Here is a 19,297-nt window from a genome sequence, read left to right on the forward strand (position 1 = left end):
AGAACATAGGGCAGCATTAAAATATCTGAGTGGGTAATGCATTAGGCCCAAGGTCATAGAGGAGCTCTATGAAGGTAAATTTCTCTCTTCTTGGCATACTGATTTTTGTCACAGTATACTTGATGGTGCCAGTATTTCTGGCTCTGGGTACCCATGCTACACTGCATTCTGTGTCTTGGTTGTGGTAAGGGGAAAAATTTAATTTCTTTAACTTCTTAAATAATTGATAACTTCATTATAAAATTAAAAATATAAGTACAAACCATGTCCATGGGAAAGTAACTTATTAATGAGGTTATAGAGTGGCTACAAAATGAGCTAACCAAAATACCCTTTGGGCTATAACAAGCGTGATACTCACCTACACTGACTACTATTAATTACTGTGATTGATTTGGTACTGCACAGACAGGACAAATAGACTGCCTTAAATTTTCTTATACCCCTTTTTTTTGTTCTTACTGCAAGTCAGATCACCCTTAAGTTATCTGGTAATTCCCAGAATATACAGAGAGCACCATGCAGCAGCCATAGAAGCACATGCACAGTTCCACATACAAGAACCATTTGATAATGCATTTTAAGTCAGATCTCCCAGTAGCTGGAGGACAAAAAATGGTATACCGAAGAAACGTGTGGATGGCTGGCTGTGCTCCTGACAATGAAATGGTGTTATCAGTTAGTTGAAAGTTCATCTTCAGAAACGTTCTCTTCTAAACTGCTTCTTGTGTTACTGCTTTTGAAAAACAAAAATTGGTTAGCTTAGTTTATTAGATGAAAAGTACTGTACTTTAAGCTGCTGATGAAATAGCTAATGAAGTAACCGTAGTATATTACGTATTTATTAATGCAAAAAAATCCTCAGCTTTGATTTGTTCAGAAAAACACATTGAAGACTTATTTATAATGTGCTGTGTAAGCTAACTTGATGTTTCCAATTTCAAGCTCAAGTGAATTAGTACAAAAATTTTTATATGGATTTAGTCTAGCAAAAATTTGTCTGTTAGAAGAGTTCTCATCATACAGTCATTCAAATTTGAGTCATTCTACATAGGGTGGGAGGTATTTTCGCACTTAATATCTTGCCCTTTCTTTAGTATCAGCTTACAAAACATTAATCTACACATGTAACATTGCTAGATCATTCCTCCTTTATTCAGCTTTAAACAGATACAGTTTCCATTGCAGTGGCTTATAATCAGCCAGAATATGCCACTGTCCTAACTTAATTTCCAGTAATATCCTAATGTAGTTAGATGAATTGGTCTGCTATACTGAATGAACTACATAGATTTAGTTCTTGTTCCTAAAGCATGTGGGTTTTGAAGCTTTTCAATGTGTTTTGTTCCATGAAGAGTTTACAATTTTGTTTGGTTTTGTTTTAATAGGATCGAAAACTTCTTGCCACAGCTCAGCAGATGCTCCAGGACAGCAAGACAAAAATAGAAGTTATACGGATGCAGATTCTTCAGGCAGTCCAGACCAATGAATTGGCTTTTGATAATGGTGATGGAGTAGAAAGGAAATAAGAATCATTAATGTCAGAATGCCATGTAGATATGTACCCATATGCACACTGAGTTATCATAAATTTCTAGTAGGAATGTTAGACAAAGCTTGCATGAACCAAAAATAATCGGAGACTAGGCATACCACTGTGTGTGTTAGGATGCCAAATACATGTGACTTGAAGCAAAATACCTTAAGCTTAATGAAGAGAAATACAATCTCTCTTCATCATCCTTTTTATGCCTTATGCAGTGCATTTTTACTTTGTGGTCTTCATTCTCCCTTCATGCATGCTTTCTTTTGTCTTAACAATAACAAGTAATTTTCTTTAAAGCATATAATCTTTTTGCTATCCTAAAAAAAAAAAAAAAATCTGATGCAGATTCAAAGCCTGCTTGTGATACTTAAATAGATTGACCTTATTATTAGTAATGGGAGCACAGATGGAGGTGAATTTTTGCTCTCTTTATGGGTATTTAGGCTAGACTGAGTTGTAAACAACTATTTTGTAGTAAACAACTATTTTAAAAACAATTAAAAAACCAGTGGTTTTAAAACAACCTGACTTGAAATACTCATGCTGCATTTCAGAAGTAGTTTTAAACTTGCGTTTATTTTGAAATCTTTAAATAAATAAAAAAGAAAATTACCCTTGAGCTGTAATAGCATGAGTGTACTATAAAATTGTGGGCATATTGGTACATCTCTAAGTTTTGAACTTTACTCGTATGCGTTTCTGAGTATTGGAGTTGTATGACGATGCTCGTAATCAGGGCCTCGATATATCCTAGATAATGAAAAACCTGTGTGTGTGTGTGTGTTTTGTTTGGGGGGATGGGGGTGGTTTTCTTTGTTTGTTTTTACAATTAGGACACTTCTGGCTTTTTTTTTTTTAACACCTCATCTTAGCACATGGATTATGTGTATCATTTGTTCAAAAGAAAAAGAAAGGCATTCAAGCTAGAAAGGGCTTTCAAACGCCTTCAAATGCCTTTTTGTGTTCCTACTACACTTAGAGCTTTAAACAGAAAGGAATATGTCCAGGAAACTTTCTAATTCTGTTTAGGAAATCTGAACACTGTAAGAAATGGACATTAGAATGGTTAACCCAAATCATTTGGGGAAGGCAGTGTATGGGACCTCTTACATTCTCTGTGCTGGCAGGAGCCAGATTCCCTGGGATTTCGTGTGAAGCAGGAGAATTACCAGAAACTGATCAGGGATCTACTTAGCTACAGAGTAGCTTGAAAGATAAATCCTCAGAGCGTGGTTCAGAAATGTGGAAGTCTCAAAACCTCCTCTTGTCAGCTGAATGATGTTGGGGAGATTTGGCTTTTGTCGCTTAACTCCCCTGAGTACACGTTCTTTTTCTCACATCCTCTAGCAATTAGATTGAATTATATTGGCTAGAAGCCCTGATCAATTATTTCTTCCTTCAAATGCAGATGCTTAAAATTTCACTGTTGCTTTTGACATACCTCAAGCTTTTCTTTGGACTACCAAATATGCATCTCTCACTTATTTTTTTTTTTTCTTCTTTTTTTCTTTTTTTCCTCCCTTCCCCTCTGTTTGTGTGGGGGAGGGGTTAATATTAAAGAAATTAAACATGGGCATGGTCCTCAATGAAGATTTTTTGTTTATATCTCTTTGCAGCAAAACCTGTGATAAGCCCTCTTGAACTCCGAATGGAAGAATTACGGCATCATTTTAGGATAGAGTATGCTGTAGCAGAAGGTGCAAAAAATGTAATGAAATTACTTGGATCTGGGAAAGTTACCGACAGAAAGGCACTTTCAGAAGTAATTTACATTGTTACAATTTTTTATACTTTTATTTTAAATGTTTTTTTTCTCCAAAAAAAAATTGAAGTATTTCAATTTTCAAATTTTTTTTTTATTTTAAAAAGGCGCAAGCAAGATTTAATGAATCAAGCCAGAAGTTGGACCTTTTGAAGTATTCACTGGAACAGAGATTGAATGAACTTCCTAAAAACCATCCCAAAAGCAGTATTATTATAGAGGAGCTTTCATTGGTCTCTTCACCCACATTAAGTCCTCGTCAAAGTGTAATATCTACTCAAAACCAGTATAGTACACTGTCCAAACCAGCAGCTTTAACAGGTATGATTTATGGAGCTTATTTTATTTTATTTTATTAAATTGTTTAAAACAAGTTTTTAATGCCAACTTTATTTCTTTCTGGACATATTTCATTGTTGTTCTTTTCCTAGATAAAGGCATTTAGAATTTCCAAGTGTCTATGCGCCAAAAAAATACAGATAAGTTTCTTTGATTTATTTGTTGACCTTTCTATAATCCTATTGAAAAAGTGAAGTTCTGGCTTTAAGTTAGGTGAACTATGGAACACTATTACTGGCGTTTACCTAACGCCTTTCATCTTTAGATTATCAAGCACTTTAAAAGGTGGGTAAGTATCATTATCCCCATTTTACAGATAGGGAAACTGAGGTGCAGAAGGGTTAAGTGGCTTGCCCTGCTCATACAAGTAGTCAGTGGCAGAGCTGGAGATAGGCACCCAGCTTTTCTCCCAGTCCCTGTTTTACCCATTGGACCACACTGCCTTCCTAGGTGGTGAGATTTATGCTACCAAAACATGCGTTATATTTCTAAACCAAAGAGGGAGGTCCTAACAAACGTGCATGGAACTATTGAAGCCTCTGTTTATTGGTTTGAATTGTTTTCCTTGCAATTAAACATGGAGACTTTTTTTTTTTTAAGAGACTGAGCCTACTGTGAGGGAACAGTACATTTATATATAAATATAAGACTTAGGAACTTCTCATAGCTTGGGTTCACCTGGAATTGTTGTCTTCATTGGAAGTAAACTGTTTCAAGAGCTGAGCTATGCTTTAACAAAACTCTTAAAACATTTGCCTTCCAGCATTCTTAAAGAAAAGCAAATACTTTTGACTGCTTGGGGGTATGTTGCTTTACTAAATTTACTTAGTAAGTGGTCATATAAGCATTACTAATACAGATAGGTTTGGGTTTTTGTTTTGTTTCCTAAAACATTTTACATGTAACTATTAAACCAACTATTAACAACCTGTAATTCAATGTTACTCTGGTTATACATGTATAACTGAAACCAGAATTTAGTTTTGAAGTACTGCAGGGTTATATTTTAAAACAAAAAGAGGAACTTTCCTGCTGAGCTGCAATAATAATAAAATGGAGCTAGTCTACTTGTCTTCCATTTTGGTTTGGTAAGACATGTAGCAAAGGGTAAAAAGCATCAGGACCTCAGCTGAGAGCCCTGTAAAGTTGCAGAGTGGTGAGGGGAACTTGTTCATCATATGGAATCTCAAATGATCAGGGACCATGGGCAGGAAGTATCGTGTCTTGGTTTTAAAACAGCTGGTTTTGGTTTTGTTTTTTTTTTATTCTTTTCCTGTAATACATAATCATGGGTCAGATACATTATAGTGACAAATACTTCTTCTTTAAACGTGATTTATTAATACATATGAACAGTTTCTAATAGGACTTATCAAAACAGAGCTACATGCTTGCGAAGTTCTTAATAGTTTCATTTTCATATTGGCTACACAAAGAGCTTTTGTATTGAACTGGCTTTAAATGAACAGTGTCTTTGTGTTTTGCCTCTAACACTGTGAAAAACAGATCAGTGCTACTGTCATACTTTTTAAAGTGCATCAATGGAACTTTTCTAAAATGCATCCAGTCCTTACACAAGATTATAGCCTTTCTGCTTATTAATTTCTTTTTTTTTTTTTTTTTTTTTTTTTTTTTTTTCTAAACAGAATTTGGGAACTAAGTATTCTTTTACCTTTTAACCTCTTTTGGGATCCAATAGCATCTCTTTGTCTTCATAGCCTAATGCTTAGCTGTCACTTACAGCTGTTAGTTCCCTACAGGATGGGATTTCTTCTCAGACTGGTTTCTTGGTGTCTGTTCTGTGGGCTGTAATGTTGCCAGACCATTTTTAGATCAAGTCTGACTTAAGTTTCTGTTACAAAAGAGTACTTTGAAGTTTCACAGTAAAGTACATTTGTTGTCAAAAGAACGCTGCATTTAGGAGCTGCATTTCTAGCTGACAGTATGATTATGAACTAGCTAATTTCATCACTTCTAATAGTTAATTTTGTTAGTGTCAGTGGTGTCACGGTTTTACAGATGTGATCTTATACAGGATGAGGTAAGCCTACCGTTCTAGTAACCATCTGTGGTATTCAGATGTTTCTGGGCTGCTGGAGGAAACTCTTAAATTAGAACAGCAGCCTCTGTACCTCATTTGGTTAAAGATGTAGAAGATTTTGAAGAGTAGCCTCTTGTCTCAGCTTTTATAAATCCAAATTCAGTCAAGTTGGAACAATTTGATTATTCTAAATTATGTATTAACTCAGATTTGACTTTAGCATGCAGCAGGCAAATGTGATTTCTGAATGTACCTTAAACAAATTCGTAGTCTCAATAGTCAATGTGTTCATTTTAATTACTGAAACAATGTATCCAATATTAATTGGCTTTATAAAACTCATGAAAAATTCTTATTGTCCCATCTGCAATATCTATTGTTTTAATAAGAAACTTAAGATTTGTCATCGTAAAAAGTGACATTGCTTACAGCTTGAACGCAAGTCAGTTAGGTTCTCAAGTGAAGAAGACAGAGACATGGAACAAAAACTTAATTTGTATTATTTTGGTGAACTGCTGCTCCTTCTAGAAGGTTGAGTCCCACATATTTGACTTCTAATGCTTATTTTCAGTGTACTTGTCTGTCTTGGATCTGTCTTTTGATTTCATCTGGTATTTCTGTTATACCCTGCAGGGGTCAGAATGTGAGCTGTTGTCATAAATCAATCATTTGTCATTCACTTTGTTTACTTAAGAACAGAAATCTTTGATAAATCATTGTCTATCTTGTTCCAGGTACTCTGGAAGTTAGGCTAATGGGCTGCCAAGATATTTTGGAAAACGTCCCTGGTCGATCAAAAGCCACATCGATTACGCTACCTGGTTGGAGCCCAAATGAAGCCAGATCATCTTTCATGAGCAGAACCAGTAAAAGTAAAAGTGGGAGTAGTAGAAACCTTCTGAAAACTGATGACTTGTCCAGTTCAGTATATTCTTACTTCTCTTATTTTTATGCATATCTTTTACTTACATTTTAATGTGCATGCTGTGTTCTGTAATTTAAAATACCAAATTGATTTGAAGCTTTAAACTTATTTGTTCCTTCATTTATTGTAAAAAAAAACCAAACAAAAAAAAAAAACAAAAAAAACCACCAAAACCACAACACTACTATGCCCATAAGAACCAATTAAATGTGAGATTACATTTTTAAGGGAAACTTACTGAAGACTTTTTTGTTTGTGGAAAATCCTCTTAAAGATTTAAGCTGAGTTTGTGTACTTTACTTACAGATGAAGTCTGTGCTGTACTGAAGCTGGATAACACTGTGGTTGGTCAAACTAGCTGGAAACCTATTTCCAATCAGTCATGGGATCAGAAATTTACACTGGAACTAGACAGGGTAAAAATGTGGTTTTACTTCATTGACAGCTATAGTCAATTCTTTAGATTAGTTACATGTTCGGTTTGGGTCTTTTCCCCCCCTGCTGTGATTATGTTCAAATTTCATATGTGCAAGTATTCCCATCCTTAACAGAATGAGCTCCCTGGGATTAACCTGTTATGCTGGGCTGGCGTTCTAGAAATTTTACCTTTTCTGGCCTACAAACTGACATACTGTGTTTATCCAAGAGCTAACACTTAGCATCTTCTTGGCCTGTGACAGATAGTGTTTAAATTTTTATTAGGATCATCAACTTCTCATTATTTATCAGTAAATTCTAATATCAGATACAGTTTGGATATTTTGGTAAAGCTATGTCAGAATTTTTACAGTGCTTCTGTAAAAGTTTTCTCATGTCAGGCTGATCAATTCTTCAGGAATAATAAATAAATTCACTAATAGCTCTTTCCTAGAACTTTAAATGTTTCTTGGAGGACTCGAGTATCAAAATGATACTTGATGTTTCTTTCCTCACACCTTTTGAAGAGAATTTGTTATATAGGTTTAATCAAGCATTTGTTTTTTAGATACCTGATAGTCATAGTATTTTAAGGTACAAGGATTTTTTTTTTTTCGTCAGTGTTTAAAATAGCCTGAAAACTAGAGTATATTTTAGGAGCCTAAATGTCATCTCCAGTACATATTCAAAACAAATGAGAGAAGAAAAAAAAAAAAAAGCCACCTTCCTGGTTTTGCTCTCTCTCCACCTCACCCCACCCCTCCGAGCCCCAAACCAGATTCTTTCTATCTAGGAAGGAAGCAGTTTTAGACCTGCAGGCAGAGAAATTCAGGTTCCGGTTAGAAGTAGTGCACAACAAAATTAGCAGCTGTGCAGTCCTGAAGCCTTGATTATTCTCGGATTAAGACTAGAACTAGTCAAAGTTTAGTACCTGCTCCTACAAGCCTAGTATGTGTCATGTTTGCTATTTAAGAACTCAATATTAGATGCCTTTTGATGCCAGAAAAGGACCTTGCTGCTGCTGGGTGTGACCACGCATCCTTCTGTATTTGAAATGCACATTCCAAATCCCATCATTTTTTTAATCTGTCCTCCTTAACTTTTGTTTCTTTTAAAACCTACAGCTATCATTTAAAGACAGTAAATTGATGCATCATGATGGAATTAAACTATTCTAACAACTTAGTAACATACAATGCTGCTGCTGTACTGTATTGCAGGATTCTTCACATTTTTTAACAAGCTTTTGTAACAAGCATATAAGACATCTTAAGAATATATAAGTCCCAGCAGCAAGATGTAGCAGTAGTTCTTTTTAGTTTAAAGTTTTTGGCCCTCTTCACGACCATGTTACAAAAACTGTATGTATTTCTAGAGATACTGTATAAAGTCTTGCATCATGATATGTATGCAGGTACTAAAATGTCACTATGCAGCCGTGAAATGCAATTGATACTTGTAAATAACATGGAAAACTAGTAAAGCTGAGGTTTCTAAACACAGGTAAAAATTTGTTGTCAGAGCTTGAGCTAAAAGAACTTGAACTATCACTTTTGTTAGGCTGACTTAGAAAGTCTGGTGACTGTTTGTGACTCTCTCCTACTCTTGGGGGAATTTTACACTTATACTTTTATTTGGACACTGGCTATCACATCTGAACAGAAGTGAAATGCTATGCTTATCCTAGCAAGAGCTTGCTCAGTATGGCTAGCTAGCCCTGGCACTCTTTTAAAGTAACAGCTCTGCATCTTGATCCTTGAGTTGCTAGACCTTATGATTGTACAGAGGTGACTCTTCCAGAACAATTACTAATAAGTAATTTACTGTATACATGTTGCCTGTTGCAGTCACGTGAATTAGAAATCTCAGTTTATTGGCGTGACTGGAGATCTTTGTGTGCAGTAAAGTTTCTGAGGTTGGAAGATTTCCTGGATAACCAACGGCATGGCATGTGTCTCTATCTTGAACCGCAGGGCACTCTGTTTGCAGAGGTAAGAATGTTTCTTCAAAGCACTTGAGCATAGTTCCAAGTATTATATTGCAGAATAGTCTAAGAAGTTTTTCTTAAACTTTTAAAAATGCATTTTGTTCTGAAACTTGAATTATAACACACGTTATTTAAACTGCAGGTTACGTTTTTTAATCCAGTTATTGAAAGAAGACCAAAACTCCAGAGGCAGAAGAAAATTTTTTCAAAACAGCAAGGTGATTGTTTAATATAAATATGTAAAGCTTAAAAAATTGTACAGACCTGTGATATTTTTTATACAGAGACCTAATATTTGCCTGTGAATAAAGCTGTTGATAATGATTTGGCATTGCATTTAGAAATGTTTTGTTTCAGAATTTCTCATTATGCATTAGCATTTAATAGTGAGTAATTAGGAATTGCGAAGGAATATGACAAATTCAGTTTGTTCTTCATAAACTATAAACTGATTAATATGAAATTTTTTTAATTATAGCTTTTGGTAATAAGTAAGGAAATTACATGCACTCTGTTTTCTTTTTTTCACAATATCCACAGGCAAAACATTTCTCAGAGCTCCTCAGATGAATATTAATATTGCCACTTGGGGAAGGCTGGTAAGAAGAGCTATTCCTACAGTAAATCACTCTGGCACCTTCAGCCCTCAAGCACCGGTGCCTGCTACTGGGCCAGTGGTTGATGCACACATTCCTGAACTAACACTGCCAGCCAGGTAGGTGATACTTACAATTTTTAAGTATGTTTAAGAGCAAGAGTAATGGTGAGATGCTCATGCCCTAATGTACGTAATATATGTCAAATCTATTTATTCTGCAAGACCGCAGACTTTTCAATGTTTTAATTTTGGACATCCATTTCATAGTCAGATCTACACACGCAAGACTTGTTTTACGAGAAATCTACATAACATGCAGTTTTAAGTTCGTTTTCATACTATTAAAACAGTCTCTGCTATACACTGAGGAGTTACTTATTCTCTTGCCAGTGACTCTCCTGTAGCCAAATTGGACTTCGAACTTGAGCCTGAACCTCCACCTGCTCCACCCCGTGCATCTTCCCTTGGGGAAATATGTGAATCTTCCTCTGAATTAAAGGCTCCTGATGTGCCATCTCAGGCAAGTAACTAAGAATTTTGGGCTATGCCATTTAACAAGGTTGTGATATTGGCATCTTTATGATGGATTTCTTCCCTTATATTTTAGCATATGATCCCTTAACTTACAGAATTATCTCAACAGAATGTTCCAATTACTCTTAGTGGCAAACTGTTTCCATGGTTGGTATGTTTAATTCTCCGTGTCATTGGTTCCACCACAGAAAAAACAAAAGCCAGAAATCATTAGAGTATTCAGGAGAAAATGATTTTATGAACAAAGAGCAGAATGACTGGAGCAATAGGTTTCATCAGTCTGTTAGAAGCTTGCTTATCTGTATCATCTTTAAGTATAACATTTTAGCTTAGATAATTCTTGTGTTAAGAAATTCACATGCTTATAGTAAAATTTCTGCATTCATTTGCTTTCACAATAAGTTTTAAATTCTCAGACTTTTTTTTCTTCACAGGATGAAGTAACAACTTTTGATTTTGAAAATGGCAGAAATAGTATTGTCCCAAAACTCCAGCCTGAAATAATCTGTGAGCCTGATGCTCCCCATTCAGACAAAAAATATACCAACACCCGAGAGCCTGAAGATAGAAGGTAAAAATGCAGTGGTTTGCTGTTGATCTGAATAATATTTCTTAAAGTTAACAAACTAGAAGATTTTTTGACTGTTTTTTTATTTACATAGATCACAACAGAGATTTCAATTCAGCCTGAAGGATTTCAGATGTTGTGCTGTACTGGGCAGAGGACATTTTGGAAAGGTAAAGGTCAAAAGGCTGTATCAAATGTCAAGGCTGTATCAAAAACTAGAACAGCTCTTAAATGAATTGCGTATCTTCTGTTTTAGGTGCTGTTGGCAGAGTACAAAAACACAAATGAGATGTTTGCTATTAAAGCCTTAAAGAAAGGAGATATTGTTGCTCGTGATGAAGTAGACAGGTCAGTTTGTAAAATATAATACATGGATTCCATAAATTGTGTTTTCTTTCTGCATGCAACACAACTGTAAGCTCTACAAACAGTAGTTAAATTCAGTGAAAGAGCAAAACAAGTTGTCATCTCCCTGCTTAGTTGGCTGCTGGAGATGTGTAGTCTTTCTTCTGGGGCAAGGAGGGAGCAGTGTAGCCCAGGAATGCTGATTTGTTCTAGTGCCTCTCTTACCATGCCTGTACTATAGCTCTGACTTAAAGCTGATCCTGTTTTTCATTTTGGTTCTCTTGCAATTTTTTATTCTAATTACTTGTTGTATGGACTTCCATCAGATTTCAGGAGGACAGTGACTATGTTTTCTTTACTGGCAGAAACACCTATGATAATATTTCTCAACCTGTAACATACTGTCATACTTTGTCCATCGTATTTTCCCTTAAGTCCTGTGTATGCTGCACTGTTGGGGTTTTTTTTAATCTTTTTGCCCCAAAACTCAGATTTTTCTTTGCTTGGAAGTGAAGTGGCAGTTACAAAACTGTATAGTTTTAGCACAAGAACATTCATTTGACTTGCAGGAAGAAAGATAACTGTATTAAGAATAAGCTACAAATTAACCATTTGTCTTAAGGAGAAATAATCTGGAATTACTATAGATAATGTCTATAATATTGTTACTGTTTTTCCACTTTATGTGTTTTATACAATTAAAATGAAAATGGATTGAAGCTAATGTCACATGGTATCAATGAATACTTGATGCAAGTCTGAGTATTTGGAAGGAAAATTGGCAGGGTACAATTTTCATGGACTGCTAGGTTTACTTTTTTGTTTGTGAAAGCTAAATGTAACTTTGTGGAAATGCTGGCATCAGCTTAATGTGTGTGCAAGTATTAAAACCTCTGTCTTGAAACAAAAAAAGTTCTGTTCTTATCCTGAAGGACAGAGGAAAAAATATAAGGTATAAATCACCAATAGTTTCTGGGAGTTGAAAAATTGTGGTTCAGGATTCAGCCTTAAATTTCTACTGATTTTTCTGTTTGCAGCTTGATGTGTGAAAAGCGAATATTTGAAACTGTGAATAGTGTAAGACATCCCTTCTTGGTGAACCTTTTTGCTTGTTTCCAAACCAAAGATCATGTTTGCTTTGTAATGGAATATGCTGCTGGGGGGGATCTGATGATGCACATTCATACTGATGTCTTCTCTGAACCAAGAGCAGTGTGAGTATCCATTCCTTTTTGTGGCATTAAGTGAAGGGCATTTTGTTCAGTGGATAAGAACCAAGATCTTTATCACCACATGCCTCTACATTATGTCATTTCAGTAAATACTGTTCAAGTTTGTAAAAGGGTCAGAGATTCTAACTCTTTTTGTCAGAAAAAGACATATGCAGGTTTAATGTGCCTGAATCTACACTGAATTCAAAAATTATATGCAAGTATTTAATGCTTATAATACTTTTTTAAGGTTACATTAAAAAGCTAAATGAAAAGTTAAAATAGCAGATAAGGCTAAAAAAAGGAAAGGATAAGCCAAATTGGAAATCCTTCAATGCCATAGCAGTGGACACTACAGAAAATTTATCCTGCAGGCTGAGTGACCATACTACAGCTCAAAAGCTGCAAGTTTAAGCATTTTTGCCATCTGGCTTTAAAACTCTGACCTTGTATAAAACTAATCTGTACCTGAAAAAGCAATTGGTAATCTTCAGAGGATGGTTAATACAAAAAGATCAAAAATAATGGACTTCACATTCTGAAAGCAAGACTAAAATCCATTGAAATTTTAACTTTTTCAACAGATTCTATGCTGCATGTGTGGTTCTTGGACTTCAGTATTTACATGAACACAAAATAGTATATAGGTAAGTAGTCATTGACCATTTCCAACAGATGAATTTCAGCTGTTCTGAATAGCACTGAAGAAACATCAGTGATGCAATTTTGTTCATTTAGAGATTTGAAGTTGGATAACTTATTGCTGGACACAGAAGGCTTTGTGAAAATTGCTGACTTTGGTCTTTGCAAAGAAGGTAATGGCCCTTCAATTTTCTTTCTAGGGGAATTCTATAGTCTGTCTTACTCTTGACTGTTCCTTGAGACTTTTAGACTGCCAAATGCATATAGTGTATACTTACCCTATATCATTTGAAGGAAAAAATACATTTCTGACTACAAACATGGAGCTAGGAGGAAGTTCCTTAGTAGGGAAATATCAGGAGCATCTGAGCATAGCCCTATTTTTTTAATTTATTTTTTTCAGTTGTGAGCAGCACCTATTCTGATTCTTACTTCATCATCTCTCTGCTTATGAATAAGGCATACTGCTACATTTTATAAGTTAGCAGAAAAAGCATTAGGTGTTTGTCCTCATTCTAAGCACGTTGACACTGTACAGTGAAATCAAGTACCATTATAATCCATACCTCACTCTTTTTGCAAATTCATTATCTATTTTTTTTAAATCTGAAATAGTTGCAACTCTAAGTATGTGGTAATTACATGCAAAGTATACTATAGCTAAAATAGAGAAATTTATCCCCAAAGGGAAGCCTAGATGCTAGGAAGTTACTTTCAGGGGTCCCACTACTGGAAACTACCTTTCAAAGAAGACATAAAATAGAGGTAGCAACTGAAAGTGCAGTGTCTTTCTCAAACCCCTTTGTAGGGGGAAGATCCAGAAAGGTCCATTTCCTTCTCCAATTTGTATAGCCTGTCCTCTGTATCTTTCCCTTTGAGATAGCCTAAGAGGGAATTTAGTAAATTCAGTAAGCGTTCAAACATTACTGTTGTCTTCAATATCCTAGGGCAAGTCCTGTGACTTTAGCTACAAACAAGTTCCATAAATGACAAAAGGAAACAAGGACAAGGAAAGCTCTTTGGTTTGCTGACTACTGCAATAAATGTTTTTCTTAAGCTTTCTGCAGCACCTCCACTTGCAGTGTCACATCAGTCCTTGTGGTGCTGATGTCCCAAACTGTGCCCCTCTTGCAAATATACAGGGCTTATTTTGCTTGAAGTTGTTTCACTGTGCTCCATGTTTTACTTTACTATACGTAGTTTTGCCACTACAGAAGCATCCATCGTAGGCAGGTTTGACTAAACTAGCGTACCACACTTTCTTCTACTAGCTAGTAGAAATAGAGCATAAGATTGTTTGTATCTTTCCGAGCAAAGACAACTGGGTGACAAGGTGTAACTGGAAGCTTAATTTGGCTCACTGCATATAGTTAGGGATAGAAAAACTTACACTAAAGCATGTATGGGAGGGAAGAATGGGGGAATGTTTTACCTCATTGGCCTGAGCCTCCAGGGCAGGCCCTGGAACTACAGTATCAGCTGAAGTTGCTCTAGAGAGAGGTTTTACTTGCTGGAGGAATAGGTTGTAGAGTGGCAGAAAATACTGCTTGCTTTTCATTATCTGTAACTTTTCAGGAATGGGATTTGGAGACAGAACAAGCACGTTCTGTGGCACACCGGAATTTCTTGCTCCAGAGGTGCTGACAGAAACTTCCTACACAAGAGCTGTAGACTGGTGGGGTCTTGGTGTACTTATCTATGAGATGCTAGTGGGTGAGGTAAGTTCTAGAAGATACAATGGAGTCATAAAACTAATGTATGTTGAAAAGGTTACAAAACTCAAGGTACTAGCCTGTCAACATGTAATATGCCCTACCTGTCACAGTTGTATCAATACTTGTATATACAGTATGTATAGGCATACCTAGTTTTACCATAAGCATCTTAATGTGTTTCATCAAGAAGAAGTAGTATTAAACACTGAGCAGCTACTTACCTGCTACTAGCTGCTGTAATGCCACAGAAGTTGATGAGTTGTGTCATGAGCTTGAATTATCAGCAGTTGTGGAAGTGAATGAGTTGTAGCTGGTCCAAGATTTAAACTCTAGATTTTTGTTTGTTTTTAATTACATCATTATGCCTTAAATCAAATTACAGTAATGGCACATTAATATCAGTGTCTCTAAGCAAGAACATAGCACATCTGGTTTTGGGGAGCTCAGTTTCCAGCACACATCTGTTGTCATCAAATTTGGATGCGTACAGCTATAGCAGTCTTCTGCTTTCAAATGCTTTTGGAGGGAAAATGAACTCCTTAACTCCTGTAGCTTGAATGGAAGTGAACTTCAATGCATAAAACTGGATAGTAGTGAAAGATTATGCCAAACGTAATGCTGTTTACCATTTGAATCACACATGCACTAAACCAGAATGCCCCAGTTCCATGTAAATGAGCTGGTATAAATAAATTATTATTTACTAGTTATTAACCATTGTGTGTATTGCTTTACCTTCTGGTCCATTTTGTTATAGTATCTCCCGGGTAGCACAGTGGTGGCTGACGTGCTAAAAACTGGAGAAAAACTATAGATTTGCTCATCGTTTTTATTCTTTTTTGAAAAAAGATGATCATTCAACTTTCACTTCCTTTCAGGTAAAAAAAAGGACAAAAAGCTTGTAGGGTGTTGCCTACATCGGTCAGGCCACTTCAAAAAAGTTTGAAAACCCTTGAGCTGTAACATGCTAAAGATACTACAAAAACAAATTAGTCTTGACCACATTACTTGTGAATGGCAGCTGTCCCAAAGAAGAACGGATACGTACTTTCCACCTTCCCTGTATATCTTGTGTCAGAGTTCAAAGAAGATCCCAGTTTTAGGTGTTCCTAATTCTAAAAGCACATTTTTTAAAGCCTAGTCCTTCAGTAAGAATTAAGGGATAATACCAACTTGCCTTATTTTTCTGTCTTCCTTATGGAAACTACCGTATCTGTCTCCAGGAAAAGGAAGTCTTCATTTCAGGGTGTCTAATTCCAAACTGTCTGCTGAATATACATTGTTTCCAATCGTAAGTGATTTTTAAGCCTGTTTAATATTATTTTTTTATTACTTTCATTATAGTCTCCCTTCCCTGGAGATGATGAAGAGGAGGTGTTTGACAGTATTGTAAATGATGAAGTAAGATATCCACGCTTTCTGTCTACAGAAGCCATCTCTATAATGAGACGGGTAAGAACATAATAATAATATTACAGCATTCCCCTCTTATCCTGTTTCCTCTCCAACATTAAGGAAATTAATTGCTTTTGTGAGGAACAAAATACTTTAAGAACGTATACTTGGTATTTTTTTCTACAATTAAATTTCAGACTTGCTTCATTTATGCTGTGCCATGCTGCCTGTCACCTTAAAGGAAGATTGTCAGGGCCGTTCCACTTTATTTGGGAGCAAGTTTTCTATTTAAAATATACAACACTAGAGGTTCTGCTTTCTTCCTGAACTAAGTTTCCTAGTTGTATCAAACTGGAGAAGTTCAGCGCTCTTTTTTCCTAGCAGAACACTGCTGCATTGACCTATTTGGTAGATTAACAGTCACATGCGTATTTTAATTCAAAGACTTTTAAATCATTTTGGTTTCTTTCCAACTGGGGCAGGGAACACCGTACACATGGCATCTGTAGTCCCATTCTTGGCAAAGAACAGCTGATTTTGTTTATGATTGTTATTAGTCCTATTCCTTAGTGTAATGCCTCTACTTATCTAAAGAAGATGCTACAAGCTGTCTAAGTTAGAAGCTTATCACAGTTGATAAAAGGCATCTACTGGAGGTGATTCAAAGCCTTTGGAAGAAGCCTCTTGACTTAAATGTCTGACACTGAGTATCAGTCTAGCACCCAATTCAGCAATGTGCAGCAGCATGTAAGTTAAAGCATGTCACAGTAGTTACTGTGACATAAGTATTCAAGTAATAGCATAAATATTCTGTAGCTTAAAATGATTGCTTACTCCTAGGGAGAGAGTGGTTTTCTACAGAAAGAAGGAAGAATGCAGTTTTAAGGCAGTACCTGGGGAGCGTATTTTTACTGTGAAAATTAGCATGCTGATATCCACAGGGGACTGCTGCACTGCACCCAAAATATGTGTACCATGAACTCTGTGCTCACAATTCACTAGTTGTAGCTGTGCGTGCACTGCTCCTGTCTGAGAAAGTCTTGCATAATATAGTAGACATTATTTTTTGATGGCTGCATCATGAATGTATCAACCCCCCCTGATGCTCGGCACTCTGCGCGGAACAGGGGTCTGCTCACAGCAGCATGATTCACAAGCAGGAGCATCTAACTTCTGTTGTTAACTAGAAAACCCTTTTATTTTGCTGGGTGTGTAAAGCAGCATTCACCGTCTCATGGTAACCAACTGCTGTGAAATAGCCGGGCACAGGAGAGAGCAAAGTCATCTCTCTTCTGAGCCAAGCCAGAAATACTAGCTTATGTAAATTCTGTATCCTCTCCAGCAAAAAGCATGCTTTTCAATCTGTGGTGAACACTAGCCCCACAAATGACCTCAGGTAGCAAGATCTGCAGTGGGACAGATGAGTCTGCTGTCTGTGTTCACAGCTAGGCTGCTGGTGGAACTGTGCTAACACGTTCAGGCATCTCTACAAGAGCACTGCTATCTCTAGCTCTGTACACACGAAGTTTTGACTTCCCCTTTCTTTGAGAACCAAGAATTTTCTGTAGGTCAGGCAGTATGAATGTCACTGTTCATCTAATCTTGGTGTTGGCTCTTACACAGTAGCAGTCGTCCTCCCTAGTTCTTCCCCCTGCCTCTAAATTTTTGCACTGAAATCTCTTGCATGTTTTGTCAGCTGCTACGAAGAAATCCAGAGCGGCGTCTTGGAGCAGGAGAGAAGGATGCTGAGGATGTGAAAAAGCATCACTTCTTCAGGGTAAGTACAAACTAGTATTATTTCTAAGGCCACTATGGAGTAGAGACAGGAAACTAAACATCAATTGGTTTATTTTACAGCTAATAGATTGGAATGCTTTGCTGGCCAAGAAAGTGAAGCCTCCTTTTGTACCCACCATTAGAGGACGAGAAGATGTTAGTAATTTCGATGACGAATTTACCTCTGAAGCACCTATCCTCACTCCACCTCGGGAACCAAGGATACTTTCAGAAGAAGAGCAGGAAATGTTCAGAGATTTTGATTACATTGCTGATTGGTGTTAACTTCTAGACACTGTGAAACCCCAGCTGACTGGCTCACAAGAATGCCTGTCTCAGAAGAATACCGACCCTTCAATTGCTCTCTGTGCCACCTGTAGCTTCTGGGTTTTTTTAAATCACATGAAGATCCTTTTAAGTACTGTTTTAACACTCTTGTGAAGAGTGGCCTCTGTACATTGTTTTTTATCTGAGCACTGGAAAGCAGGTCTATGGAGTTCTTAAGCTGAGTTGGTGAACCTAGGCTGTATTAAGCTTCTCACACATGGGCACACGTGGATCTGTACTGTTTCTCTCACTCTTCCACAGCAGATAACATCGCTTTTTAAAGTATCTGCCTTAAGTGGGAAAAGCAGACTTTGAGCTAGGTAATCGCTTATCTCCAGTCAGTCACATTGAAATACAAGTTTGGGATACTGATGACACTCACACAGAACATGGTTCTAGCTGGAGAAGGCAAATGCTTTCAGTTTAATATTAATCTTGTGCAGTCTGTAAAACTACACGTTTCTATGTACACCTTCATCTTGTGTTCTTAAAATAATGGTATGGAGAACAGATATGCCTTGTTTTGTAAATTTTCTATGGTATTTATTAGGAAAAATGTTAAACACCTTGCCTTTGAGATAACAACAGTGTAAGTGCTTCCATTACCAAGAAAAATCCGGAAAGTTTACCAAAGCCACTTGCCAAACAGTTTTGCCTTCAAGCTTTTTAAGCATGGCTTAAAACCCTGGTTGATATGAAGAATGTAACAAGGATGTTGCTCAGTCTAACCACAAAGAGTAAGGCATATGCATTTTCCAGGCCCATGCACTCCTGTACTCAACCTCATGCCTTCCCCACTCGCCAAGTGGACAGTTAAGTTAACCAGTCTGTATCTAACCACCTAGATCATCCTGTATCTGCTGTACAATATCATATCACTTTTACAAAACATAAGGATTTTCAATGTATACATGCTGTGAACATGTATATTTGGAAGTTGTAATGTATTCTTATGTCCAGGCAAGTAATTTAATTATACCACTTCATTAATTTTGCACAGTGGCCAAGTGAACAACACACAACTCTGAGTGGAAAAAATATTTGTATACATACAGGCCACAGAACTCCAGAACTTAGATTGGCAGTTACTGAGGGTAAAAGCAATATATTGTAACAGAATGTATAAATATTTTTGATAAAAACAGTGTATATTTTATAAACCCCTTAAC

General features: G+C 36.5%; 1 protein-coding gene across 5 annotated transcripts in view; it reads left to right on the top strand.

Annotated features, from left to right (window-relative positions):
- The window catches only part of PKN2 (protein kinase N2), a 55,468-nt gene extending 36,203 nt beyond the window's left edge, over positions 1 to 19,265 (top strand). For all 5 annotated transcript variants that reach the window (XM_010582593.1, XM_010582594.1, XM_010582597.1 and 2 more), the window contains 19 exons: positions 1,389 to 1,506; positions 3,163 to 3,308; positions 3,416 to 3,629; positions 6,423 to 6,608; positions 6,920 to 7,029; positions 8,878 to 9,021; positions 9,160 to 9,235; positions 9,558 to 9,732; positions 10,006 to 10,135; positions 10,584 to 10,720; positions 10,812 to 10,887; positions 10,974 to 11,065; positions 12,100 to 12,276; positions 12,858 to 12,920; positions 13,012 to 13,088; positions 14,491 to 14,633; positions 15,975 to 16,082; positions 17,722 to 17,802; positions 17,883 to 19,265. In XM_010582593.1, the coding sequence (XP_010580895.1) occupies positions 1,389 to 1,506; positions 3,163 to 3,308; positions 3,416 to 3,629; positions 6,423 to 6,608; positions 6,920 to 7,029; positions 8,878 to 9,021; positions 9,160 to 9,235; positions 9,558 to 9,732; positions 10,006 to 10,135; positions 10,584 to 10,720; positions 10,812 to 10,887; positions 10,974 to 11,065; positions 12,100 to 12,276; positions 12,858 to 12,920; positions 13,012 to 13,088; positions 14,491 to 14,633; positions 15,975 to 16,082; positions 17,722 to 17,802; positions 17,883 to 18,086 (2,457 nt within the window). In that variant the 3' untranslated portion in view covers positions 18,087 to 19,265. The remainder of the gene's footprint in view (positions 1 to 1,388; positions 1,507 to 3,162; positions 3,309 to 3,415; positions 3,630 to 6,422; positions 6,609 to 6,919; positions 7,030 to 8,877; positions 9,022 to 9,159; positions 9,236 to 9,557; positions 9,733 to 10,005; positions 10,136 to 10,583; positions 10,721 to 10,811; positions 10,888 to 10,973; positions 11,066 to 12,099; positions 12,277 to 12,857; positions 12,921 to 13,011; positions 13,089 to 14,490; positions 14,634 to 15,974; positions 16,083 to 17,721; positions 17,803 to 17,882) is intronic.
- Positions 19,266 to 19,297: the final 32 nt, after the last annotated feature.

Source organism: Haliaeetus leucocephalus, unplaced genomic scaffold, assembly GCF_000737465.1.
Source record: "Haliaeetus leucocephalus isolate CR32 unplaced genomic scaffold, Haliaeetus_leucocephalus-4.0 Scaffold848, whole genome shotgun sequence".
NCBI lineage: Eukaryota > Metazoa > Chordata > Aves > Accipitriformes > Accipitridae > Haliaeetus > Haliaeetus leucocephalus.